The sequence below is a fragment of the Anopheles gambiae genome, chromosome 2 (genome assembly GCF_943734735.2).
Source record: "Anopheles gambiae chromosome 2, idAnoGambNW_F1_1, whole genome shotgun sequence".
Lineage (NCBI taxonomy): Eukaryota > Metazoa > Arthropoda > Insecta > Diptera > Culicidae > Anopheles > Anopheles gambiae.
In genome coordinates, this window is record NC_064601.1 from 8,865,468 (window position 1) to 8,878,481 (window position 13,014).

The 13,014-nt window shown below is 48.1% G+C and overlaps 1 protein-coding gene across 8 annotated transcripts in view; it reads right to left on the reverse strand.

Annotated features, from left to right (window-relative positions):
- Nucleotides 1-13,014, reverse strand: part of LOC1281447 (ankyrin-repeat and fibronectin type III domain-containing 1) — a 108,138-nt gene that overhangs the window by 29,473 nt on the left and 65,651 nt on the right. For 2 of the 8 annotated variants that reach the window (XM_061647907.1, XM_061647908.1), the window contains exon 2: nt 2,026-3,348. The exons of the other annotated variants lie outside the window; for them this stretch is intronic. In XM_061647907.1, the coding sequence (XP_061503891.1) occupies nt 2,026-3,289 (1,264 nt within the window). In that variant the 5' untranslated portion in view covers nt 3,290-3,348. The remainder of the gene's footprint in view (nt 1-2,025; nt 3,349-13,014) is intronic. 8 annotated transcript variants of the gene reach the window in all.

Sequence of the window (13,014 nt, forward strand, 5' to 3'; positions counted from 1 at the left end):
TGTGAACCGTTGGAACCGAACGGACTGGACCATAAATTGCATCCTTTTAGCAACGTTTTTTTTGCGGTTAGTTCGTTCGTCCCCCCGGGGAAGGGGGGACCTTACCCTATCACTGTTAGTGATAAGGAAAGAAAAGTTGGTAATGGTTTAAAGGCGTACGACAAACTGATCCAAAGGCAAAAAAGGGCAACGGAAAGAAGAGACAAATCGACAGCTGAGCTGAGCTGGATGGATGAGATCGGTTCAGAGAAGCTCGTTGACAGCTGTTGATCTCCGGGTACCCGCTGCCCGCTGGAACATGGACACGGCGGTGGCTTAGCACGGTGAAAAACTGCAAGCACGCCAAGCACCTTACAACACTCGGGGTTTGGATTAAAATGTGCACTCTTTTTTTTCCTCAAGCGCGGACAATTTACAGGCGAGATATTGATTTTCCATTTCTTATTCAAAAGCGCTATTACAAAAAAAACAGGTTCGAACAGGAGCGCGCACCAGAAGTGGTGTCGTTTCAATCAAACAGTGAAAGGAAATCCATTTTTTTCCTCCGTTTTCCACTGTCGAGAGAAGTTTGCAAGCAAATTGAACCAATTATTAAAATTGAAACACTTCCCCATCAACTTGCAGGAGGCGAATGTTTCATTTGGCAGCTGTCGTCGTGCTTCAATTATGCGACGCACAAAACGCACAAAAAACTGTCAACATTGCTTCCTTCAATGAGCTTTTTTCTCAGTTTTCCAGTGTAGGTGGGTGTGCATGTAATCAAATCAATCGCTCTGAGTGCAAAAGAGTGTAGAGCAAAAAAAAAGCCCAAAAAAAGAAGGGAAGCTCCATACAGTTCCGACTTCCAGAAAAGCAGAAAACGAGCCATCTGCTGTGTTAATAAGTAGGTAACTAACGGTAGTTATCATTACACTTGTCATGTACTTTTTCCTTCTTTTGCTCAAATCGAATTCTGTCCAACACGACGCAAAAAGGATCCAGTATTAAAGTGAGCTTTTCTGAGGGCGGACACTAAAAAAATAAGAAGGAAAGAAAGACAGCGATGACCTAATGGCGTCGCCCTTCTTCGTCACTGTAGTTGTTTCCAGCAGTTCCAGTTCCGGAAGTGGAAACATTTTCCAATCTAAAAATAGAACCCTTTCCTACCCTTCCCGTTCACCCACTGCTGTATTTGGTCAGTGCAGTACATCCCACCCCTGCATCAAGCCACAGGGCAGGAGGAGCACCAGGGCAACACACTTCCCACCACCAGGGCAAAAGTGCAGCCACTCACACTCGCTCCCATTGTCCCATGTGCATCGTCATTCGGGGTAGTTTGAGCAGCAGTTGCGTTTCTTCCCGTTGTTTTCACAGTAAAAGCGCAATTTTCCCTCTGTCTGGAGTTGAAACACTAGACGGCGCCGACATAATAACCCGATGACACACACAAACTCATCCCAGCGTCCTTGGGTCGTTGGTGATAAGTTGGGTCGGGGCCCCACAGTGCGCGTTATGGTGTTTGTTGTTAGTTTGTATTGATAAATCGGCTGGATGTTAAATTGTTTGTTAGTGGACACTGAGGATTTAATATCACTTTGTTTCCGATTCGGTCGATTGTTGGAGTACCAACGACCAATACCAATGGGGTCGATTATTGGTGGGAAGAAATATGAGACATCCCCAGCAGTAGTAGTAGTGGACAAAGGCACCGACATCTACCCCAGGACTTTGAAGCTGTCACACTGAAGCTGGAGAGTGCAAAATGTCACGTTGAAACTACGCTCCCTTATGCTGCGAAAGAAGCGACCTTAAACACATCTCGAGAACAACGCATGAAAGAACTTCCGATGCCACAAACTTCTCCAATACAGCGTCCAAGAATGGACCCACCGGTTACGGATGCAATTTGGCGCTGAGTGTGCAACCTTTGTCTCCCCCTACTTGTCGAAGTTTGAACAGCTTTTGCACCTCATTTCCCACCTCCCAGCCACGAAAAACTTTCACAACCAATACCACCTTCCCCACCACTGCAATTGAGACTCTTACTGGTAGTATTGTTTGCCCACACGGATCCTTTCCGTATGGTGGCGGTCCTCGTGACGGTTAGTGACGGTTGCTGCTGATGTTCGGGTGATGACGATTGCTGCTGCTGCTGCTGCTGCTGCTGTTGCTGGTCAGCAGCGGATTGCTGGTTTGACAGTTCACCTTCAACCGTCACCTTTGCCGCCTGCTGCGACGCCTTTGCACCGAACATTGGAGTGTTTGGCGAGCGTTGATGCCGTTGTTCTGGTTCTTGTTGGTGTCGCTTTCTGACCACTGTTAAAGTCGTGCCCTCGGTCGTCATCCCCGTCGTGCTCGGTGCGTCTTCCCGCGCCGGTACTGGATTGACGAAAACAAACGGTACACTAACGTTGCTCTCCTTGGCCGCTCGCAATGAGTTGGATCGTCGTGCCACCGAGGTCGTCTTCTCTTCTGGCGCTCGGCGATGAACTTTCAGCGAACTCTGCACACCGGACGCACGGCAAAATCCTTCCATCAGCAGGGCGGCAGCTTTCGGGGGAATGTTTTCCGGCAGGCTCTCGCACTCGCCCACCTCGGACGATTCGTCCAGGGTGGAGGATTTGTCCTGCAGCACCTTGGTCTGGAGCCGGCGCAGCTCGTGGTAGGTGATTTTGAGCTTGTGCAGCTTGTTCCGCAAACTGCGCCGCACATCGTCGCTGGCCGAGCGGGCAAAGTGTGTGCCGGAGGAACTGGAGCTGCTGCGACTGCTGCTGCGCTTGCCGATGATGGTGCTCGCTGCCGAGGGAGACCGTGCCAGGTCACCGACGGCTGGCAGATGGCAGTAAGCCAGTCGGGCGCTGTTGTGTCCGTTCACTGTGGTAGATCCAACGCCGGTGCTGCCTCCTCCTTGCTTTAGTTTCGTGCGCAACCCACGCAGAGAGTTGAAGGACGATCGCATCGAGTGTCCCCGGCGGAAGGGATGCGATCCGTCCGCGGCGACCGGTGTTGACGGAACTGTCACGCGAACCATTGCCACTGTGCTGATGGAATCCGGTTTTAGGGCGTGCCCGTCGTAAGGCTCCTCCTCAACGTCCGCGTACGTTTCGCTGCTGTCGTTGAACACAGCATTGAAATAGCATCCGTCGGCCGCGAGTCCAGTGCGCGAGGACGTTCGATCCTGGTAGAAGGACGATGATGTGCTGCTGCTGCTGCTGTTGTCTTTGGCTTCACGGCTGTCAAAACTCTCGCAACGCACAACGTGCCGAACGGTTGCTGTATCACTGCCGCTTGCACTGTGGATGCGTTCCATTTGTTTCGTTTATGTTTTTTGTTTCAGGGGTTACTGTCTCTTGACGGACGCTAGACTGGCTGTAATATGATGAAGGATTACAAATCAAAATCATGTGCATCGAAACGACACACAAACGGGGCAACTGAGCGCGGGAAAGCAAATCAACATTTGAAGTCTACGGAAAAACACATGGAAGAACGAGAAGCGATGAAGGTTCGTTGCCTGACACATTGGTAAAGGCCCGTTGTCAGTAGAATATATCTTTGTTGATTTTTAATTGTGTTTTTACATTTCAGAGAGCATTAAGAACACTTGTGAAGTGATGCAGCGTTCAATAGTCATCAAGTTTTTGAATTAAATGTTGGAAAAAAAAGCTTGCAGTTAGATTCAACGCTTTGTGTCGCTTGGAAAACTGCAGCAGCTCTTCTAGCTTCCCATCCGATTCGCGTTTAATTACGCGAAGTAAAAATTGGCCCTTCAATCCCATTTTCTCCCATCCTCTGTCCTCTGTCGCTGTACAGTTTTTAATCGAAATCGATTCCGATACGACGTGGAAATGGATTGCACATGAAACCGGCGCATAAAAAGCATCCTCTTCCTTCCACACCGAGCAAAACAAATCGCAACCCGGACGTTGGCACAAAGCGGATAATGGTCCCTCCTTCGCAACAACTTTCCCGTCGATGGTCGTCGAGGTGCTTTTCACACTTCTCGCGTCAGCTTCGCGTAAGTAATTTCTATTGAAACTGTTTCGAAATTGTTCGACCAGTCCTGAGCGTGCCAGTTGTGCGAATGGAGCTATGGACAGACACACACACACACACACATAAAGTAGGAACAGAAAACGGAAAAAATAGACCCTCCTACAGCCGTTGTTTTCCCGCGTGATGGCGAGGAGCTAACGAGGTTTCTTCCCTGTGATGGATCTGTGCACGATAATGGCGACGAGGAAAAGGAGGAGAAAAAAGGAGCCCCGATCGTGGAAAGGAGGTGGCCCACGGTAAACCCAGGATCGGTGTGCGCGGGAGTCGTTGTAATCCTCTTAACGTACGGCGGCTTTGTGCGAGTAAATAGAAAACGGAAAGTTTGCTAGAAAATGAATAATTTCTCAGCCTCACTGGATGTAAAAACTTCCTTGCAAGTGCTCTTCCGCTTTCCGTAGCTCGTGACCGATTGTTAGCAGCGCAAGCACTAGTGACACTGGAAGTGTTGCGTGTTTTGCACAAGCGATCGGTTTAGCTGCTGAGAGGATATTTATAGCCGGGGGGCACACCACACACACTCTAGAAAAGGGTGCAGCTGTCTTCGCTAGTAAAAATGCAAGCGGTTCGTATGTTGGCAGATGCTTTTGCAACACTTTTATCTTTAGCAGCAGTAAACAACCTTCGCGTGCGATCAATCACTTAGTGCTGTACCGTGTCTGCTCTGCAGTTTCCAGAACCATCGCTAACGCAAGGATTCCCCCTCCGGTTCGCAGACTACTCCGTCACTCCCTTTGCTTCTAGGAAGTGTTTACCAGCGTTGCCGGTGGCACAAAAAAGTTCCCAAAAGCCTTGTCCCACACCTTTCCCACCCGCCCAATCGACGTCGACGTAAAAGGCTCCCCCGGGACAACCATCCATTCTAATCAAACGCACGCGACACGCAACGGAGCCAGCGTTAAATGGAACTGGGATTTGGAGGCCGTCATACACAAACACAGCACATAAGACAAACACTTCTTCTTCACCTCGTCACAAACCGCGACATTTTAAAGGCTGCCTGGAAGGAGCGATTGTGCTTAGTCCAATCTATACGGGCCACGTGTTTTAGCAGGGGGGGCGGGCAGTGGGCAAGGATCCACACTCCGTCCCGGCAGGAAGATAATCGCTCTAGCCGCGAAACACACGCCGCACGATTTTTGGATCGTAAACACGGAATGTGTCCCCCGGAATCCATAAACTAAGCGCAACCGGAAGATGATTCCACTAGTCCACTCACAATACTCGATTGCACAGTAAGGAAACGGTCCCTCCTCTCTCTTACTCCTCTGTGGTGTTGGTGAAGCGAAAATATCTTCATCCGCACTGCAGTACCTTCTGTCACCGTCACCTTTGGTTTGAGGGGGGCTCACTGTTGTCGTCACGGGGCGCGATGACGCGCGAAGACGACACCACCAACCTTCCTGAGGGTCTTTGGGGTTCATTTGAACATCATAAGATGCTTTAAAAAAGTATATTCTAATCCCACAATCCCACCAGCGGTGGGACAGAAATCATGTGCTCCGTTGAGCTGCCCCAAATGAGCGACGAACCCATCGGAGAGATGATGCGATTTAATTAATCTATAAATTATAGCCAACACACCGCGCCGTGGGACTTTAATGGGAAGCGTTCTAGCGCGATTACCACCCGTGCCCAAACCCACCCCCCCACCCACAAACGGGAAGGAGGCAAAGGTCAAAAACGCACGTAGTGGAACGAAACACTCGACAAAACGAAAACCGCACACGATGCGACAACATTTTAGCACTGATAAAAATGTGATCCCTTAACGTGCGCGCGAAAAGCATCCCCTAAGTACGGGCAAAACTTGGTGCTGCTGGTGCTACAACCACTTGGCTTATTTATTTATGGCGTTGACGTCAGCACACGGTGTGTACGCAGTCCCTTGTCGGTGTGTGTGTGTGTGTGTTCGTTGGGTGTCTTATTAAAAGATCGAGTAGCTTCTTCTGCTAATATCTCGAAGCACGCTGTATCGCTTCCAACCAGCACCTCCAGTAACACGCGATACTCTCGGTGCGACATTGACAAAGCAGCAGCAGCAGGAGAAAGCGAGTAGCAAAAAAAAACATTACCACCAAAAATGGCGCGTTTGTTTGGATGAGGTTTGGACGGCGGCTTTGGTCGAAAATCTCGATCCTGTCACGATGATAAAAAAGGCGCAAGGAAAGTAAATTGTTCTCTCTTTCTCTCTCTCTTTCTCTCTCTCTCTCTCTCTCTCTCTCTCTCTATTTCATCCTCGCAGGATCATTATTTTCCTTTCCAAATAACCGTTGCGGTGAACTTGGCAGTGGGACATAATTTAAAATTTCAGTACACACAACCTGACCACCGTTGGCGCGGAAAGTTGATTTACGCCTGAATGTTATGCAATGCCGCAGTACATTGGTTCCCCCGCTTTCTGCAAGCGCCGCTGCTGCTGCTGCTGCTTCGCATGAAGCACATTCCGCTATCAGGATTTTTCCCAAAACCATTTTCCATTTCGCTTACGGAAGAGAGTGTAGCTGCCGTCGGTTTTCGGCCGCAACCCGAATAAAAAGGGGTTACTAATTGGTGCTCGTAAATCGTTCATTTGTGGGCGTTTCGGGTAAAACAAACCGGGTTAGTAATTTATTGTTTCGTTCGTACCGGTCGGTGTCGGTTCAATTTTTAAGCTACTTTCTTGAGTAAGTTTCCATCTCCTCCCCAAAAAAAAAGAAACAAGAAGTCTCTTCCGCGTTTGATCTTCACCACAAATTGGTAGCCACCTTCCCATACGATTTGCTTAATTTAATCGATAAAGCTTTAAGCTTGCCGGAGCGATAAATCTCAGCGCTAAGCAACCACAAACTCTCACACACATGGGTGGCTTGGATCGGTTGATTATCTTTGCCCGGTATGTGTGCGTATACGTGCTGCGCTACAAACCGGGGGTAGAAAGCTTCTGCCCGGAAACCGCACTGGCGCACGGGATTAAAGTTTGCAAACTTTTCCCACAACAACCCGCAGCCCTTTGCTTGCTACTTTCTCTATCTCTCTCTCTCTCTCGTAGCGCGTGGGGTAATCCTTTCGCAATCAATTATCGGGAAACTTTGGCACATTGAAAGCATGTTCGACACACGGCCTGGGCCTGGTAACAGAGCGCAGTCAGTCTGGGGCGGCGCGGTTGCGAGCGGGGCTGAACCCGGCAACGCACATTGGCACATTTGGTGATGTGGCGCATCCGGTGCTTGTCATTGTGTGTCCCTTGTTTTCGCCACACACACACACATACACATACACCAACACACAGAGACAGGCGGTTGTCTGATTTATTTAATTACGCCAACGAAGAGAAGCGTTCGCAGAGTGGATGGCCCTACAGCACAGCGTGGTGCGCCTTCATGCGAGCATCCATATTTTATCCTCCGTAACTAATCGAGTGTAAAATTTGCACACAGATATGCACACACACACACACACACACACACACACACACACACACACACACACACACACACACACACACACACACACACACACACACACACACACACACACACACACACACACACATGTACAGCGGGATTGATCGTTTGGAAAAATCTTGTCCTGTTGTGCTCGTGTGCTAAATTGGCAACAGCTTGCGAAAGCACAAGCGTATGCGGTAAAGTTAAGCCAGAGCGTAGCCCATTATTATTTTCTCTGTTACTTTTACTACTTCTTTCGTAGAGGAAAGAGCAGTTAAAATATAACAGAAAAAGACTATATTACCATAATTGAATTAAGTTGGTGAAAAATAGTTTCAGCGTTAAATTGATCAAAATATGGCAAAGAATTCCGTTCGAACAACCTTACCATTATCAGAAATACACTTTCCGTTTTTTCAAAATGGTTTCTATTTTCAGCTACACCAATTGCTATTTTTAAACCAACCCATCAGCCGGATCCGTCACTAAACGAGCGTGACAGGAATGAAGTGCCCGTCACAATGGTTCCACCACTCATCCGCAATTTTGCGCACGACAATTGAGTTATTAATTTAATTTGCCACCATAAATAAAGCACCACTATCGTGTGGACCCTTTCCCTTTTTTTCGCCACCCAGACCCACCCACCCAGGTTTTGTTCGAGCGCCAAAAGTGACCCATCAAACAGGGAAGGGGGTACCGCGTACGTACGCGCGATCGGTAATTAATTTTGTCATTCTGCTCTTCCCCCCCCCCTCGTTAACCCTTTGTTCGATGGCCTCCTCTCCATCACGTCGGACTAACGAGTGTAGTCTGTGTTCTTGTGGGCACAGTTTTCCCTTCACACACCAACACCGCTTCCCGGTGGCGATCCAGCGAGAGCCTGTGGGCAACGCAGCTCGATGGTTTATCACTGATCTGAAGCAATAAAACGGAACCTCCACCCCTGCTCTCACCTGCCACACTTTGAGGAAAATCTACACCAGCGAGTGGGCAAAAATAACGTGAACGATGTGGCGAAGTAAAGAAACCACCTTCGTCGTTAGTGTGTGTGTGTAAGGTGTGGAAAGTTTCAGGCCTTCCTTTCGAATTAGCACCTAATGAGAGGTGGTGCTTTACCGGAGCGTGTCGAGATGACGTATCACAATTAGCGATTAATTGGTACCGAGGAAATCAAGCGCACTTAGCGATATATACTTTACGGGCGCTATTTTTGTCCGTGACATACCGTGACACGCAACGTGCCAATGCACCCCGCCAATGCACACACACGTGCCAGAGAGCTTTTGCCTTTTGTTTCGTTTGAAAAAAGGGAAAAGACGGAATTTTTAATGCTCGACTGATCCCTTTTTCTTGGAGTGTTCCATGCCGAGGGAAAAGGCGGTTTGACAAATCGTTCTTAACACACTCGTGCCTGCTCAGAATGCGCAAAATAGACAGCCTCGACAAGTGCTCGAAAGGATTGACTGATTGCTAGTAGCTTGCGCTACCGATGCAAGATAGCCGGCGTTTCGCTGCTTGATGTCACATTCAAACCGAGGAGCACAACCGTTATCCGCTAACACTCAATTAGAAAAGCGCGCTTGCGGGCACAAGCGGTATGAATATGGTCCCTTGCAGGAACGGCACTGGGTTCTAATAAAACTGCACGGAACAATTCTGTCAAGAGTTTTCGCTGAAGGATGCTACTACTAAGAATAGTTATGGCTGCCTTTCACCGTCGTCCCCCTTGTAGAAAACGCGATTCGTCGTCCGTTTGCATCACAGAAAGCACGAACTCGTCTTGATTTGAACGAGATGGTGGTGGGCTTGTGTTCGAGAGAGCACCACTCTCGTTGCTTCGGATGTCATTTGTGGCGTTATTAGTGTGCTTCCTTTCTATGCGCCACATCCTCTTCCATGGCTGCACCTGAGCAAAGAAGGTTAAATTATGAATTATTATTCCCACCATTTAACGTACCGATGTGCCAAACGATTTGTGTCAAACTAATAGCAAAGTACACGGCACGGCACAAACTTGCGTGGGGCTTGTGCCGGGACCGGGAAAATGGAACGAAAGGATTTAATTTGTGCAAAACGAATGAAGGACGCTTTTTCCGTTCCGACGACTCCGTGCGAAAGAGTAAACGGTCAGTACAAGTACACGAGAAGGACTTGTACCCTGTACCAATAGAAAAAGACAGACAAACATACATAAGGAGGTCACATCGAATTGGAAAAGTTTTGTGAACTCCCACCTCTCCTCACACCAGAGGCATGCCCACAGCACTGACAGGATGAAGTAAAATATTTACGTTTGGATGTAATTTTGTTTTCCAACAATTAAACATGCTTAATCTTTCGACTTTTCCGAGTAGGATTAGCTGCAATGAAGGAGGCAAATAAGAAGGGCAAGCGTCTTTGGCACAGGGAGCCGTAAGTAAAGTTTCCCCTTCCTGCCGCCTTCACGGGCGTCACAAAAGTAAATGCTTTAATTCGGCTCGCTGCTGGAATCAATTTATTCCAAGCACACAGCCACCATCACTCTACTCTTACCCCCGAGATCCCAAAGTCCTGGCTCTGTGTTTTTTTAAAGCGTTAAAACCGTACAGAACACCGCCGTGCTTTAATACAAACACGAACGACGCCTTGGCGCAAAACTTAATCCTTGTGCTGGTGTGGAACGGTATTTTTTAATCAGCGACACACTTTTTCGTCCTGCCTCGGTTGTCGCCTCGGTTGAAGAGGGCTGACAGATTACACCGCACACCGGAAGGTATTCCGGTGGTTTTAGAAGGTGGTCGGCTGGTAGGTAGAGCAAGAGAACAGCAGCAGCAGGAGCGCCGTGGAACGGACACGAAATGGAGACCAATATGAGCTCCACACACTGTGAGATAAGGAAAGGTAAGGCGACAACTCGAACAATCTACGAGCACAGGCACAGGATGAGCTCTGGATGAGTACACTAAGAAGCAAACAAAGCCGGCTCTCCCTTATCATGATCGTTCTCTTATCGGGTTGGGGAAGCGCACCTTCTCGCACTCGCTATTGTTTGTGCCGTGGACTGGCCAAGGCGAGTGCCACCAGAAATAGAGCCGGCGCTACCAAGACTAACTTTTCGGAGGAATGAAAATGCCTGAAAATTGCTTCAAATTGAAATACAGTGAACCCTCTCTTATTTGACACCTCTCCAATTTGAAAAACCTCTCTTATTTGAACATTTTGCACAGTCCCTTGATTTCCAGTACATTTTTGTACCTCTAATTTGGAAAACCTCTGAAATCTGTATCCCTCTTATTTGTGTATGGTGTTGCCATGGTTATTGAAAGATGTATGCTCAAATTGGCGATTTTGTTCGCATTTTCCTATGGCAACAGTTAGGGCTGCATACTAAATGTTCTGTTTTTTCTAATTTGTATGGACCTTTCATTCACTTTCAACCTCTGTAATTTGAAAACCCCTCTTATTCGACAGTCCCATCGCCTCTCAAATAAGAGAGGGTTCACTGTACTTAATCCGGAGGACCTGCCGAAAAGCAGTCGGCAACGGAAGTAACACTCTGGCGGCTAGGCAGATTTGGAGAAACTTTTGTTCCAAATACACGGCCGGTGATAATAATGATTTCGCATCGCGGAAAATTACTCCCGCAAAGGAAGGGGAGCCTCGGACGACAGGCTTCAATTCAAGCTTGCACTAATCTGCTTCATGGTAGGTTACTGCTAGTAGGTCTGCCAAATAAATTATCGAGAGCCGGGCCGGTAAATTATAGGGCTGGCGGAAAATTTACTGCTGCAAATCAGCGCTCGGCTCTGGGGCCGGACGGAAAAGAAACTCGACACCCTAATCAAGCCTTAAGGTCCAGAAGGAAGGCATTTGGAAGGGAAATAAATGCCCAAACACTGGATGAAGGACGCTGGTGAAGCAGTAGAGCCGTTTGATCAATGCTTAGTGCACACGGGGTGCGCGGTTCATGACCGGTAGAAAATTTAATTACGATCCACAGTTCATGCTGCTGTCACCCTTTCGTCCCGTTCATTGTGCCCACGTTTCCTTTCTCGATCTATTTTGTCCGTATCTTTCTTTGTTTGTGCCCCCCCCCCCCCCCCACACACACACACACCGTTGAAACGAGGCTTAAACAAGCTTATGCAAGCATTAAGAAGCTGTCAAGACGTGCGCTAGCACCGAGGAAATTGATTAGGTGGCGCGCGAGCGCTGTACTGTAACCACGGTGTTGTGCGGTTAGCCTACCTTGCAGGCGTTACCGAGAAAACCACCGACGGACGTAGCCTTTGCTTCGTTTCCGGCAGGCACCGTTGATGATGATGATGATGCGGATGACGGGGTGGCCAGCAATACAAACCAAACCAAACGAACCGGAAGTACTTCGGACTTTCGTTAATTATTCGTTGCCTACTTTTCTGTTTGTGTGTATGTGTGCTGTACATTTCATTACGTTTAGTGTAATAGTGTCGAAAATCCTTGCTGCACGTTCCTTGTTTGCTTCACGTTTACTTCTTACGTTTCTTGGTTACTTTTTTTCTCTAGCAACTTCCATCCACCGTACCTTACTGTCTAATTTTGGCAACCACTGACAGGGTGGCAGTGAATGGCCATAGAAAAGAGCGGATGATAATACAATTTCTAAGCAGCTGGTTCGCTGCTGTGTGGGCCGTACTTGCTGTAAGTTCAATGGCAGTAAAGCAGTAGACGCGAAATCACTTTCCTCCCGCTGCGTTAGTCGAGTGTGTGAGTCGAGATGAAACTTGGAATGAAAAGTGATTTACCGATTTTCGTTGCGCTGTGCTCCGGCGTGCTCCGGTCTGTCGCTTAGAGCATTTTGCGCTCAAGTGAGCGTAATTGAGAAAAGATCATCCCCATCGATTTTCGACCGTGATTTTCGGTTGTATTTTTCCTTGCTGCTGCTTTTCAAGCTTTCTCTCGTGCCGTGTTCTGCCGAAATGAAGCAATTTCAATCGTTACTGAGCTTTTCCCGGGGTTCATTCTCGGTAAGCCCCACGATGATGGGCTTACACAGAAACGTGGCCGTCCCAGACGATTGGGCAATCGGTAAAATGTAATACCCGAATTGTCGTCCACCGCTATTTCTCAACGACCCTCCTTTCCCCAGGCAGGCTTGGAATATAAAGTGTGGATTTCATTTTAAAAATCTGCATGAAATCAAATTTATTGATAAATCACCGTCTGGGCGCGGCGCTTAGCGCTTGTAGAACAAGTTTTCCCATTACTGTCGTCAGTTCGGCAATAAGAGGGCAGCGCAAGCAGTGTTTTAATGGGTTTCGCTAAGCGCGAATGAACCGTACACCATCTGTTATCGAGCTTTAACGAGAGTTTTAGCTTTGCCGTTTGTTCTGCAGCGAGTGCGCGCGTTCACAACTTTCATCCGAAGCATCCGAATATTGATATTTAGTACACCTTTTTTCGGAACGATTAAAAACGCCCGTTAACGGTGATGAATGGTGCACAGTAGAAAAAAGACATTTTGCAGAATTTTACGATTTTGCAGAATAACGTGTAAAATGACCTTGTGAAAGTAAGCAATAGATTCACTCAC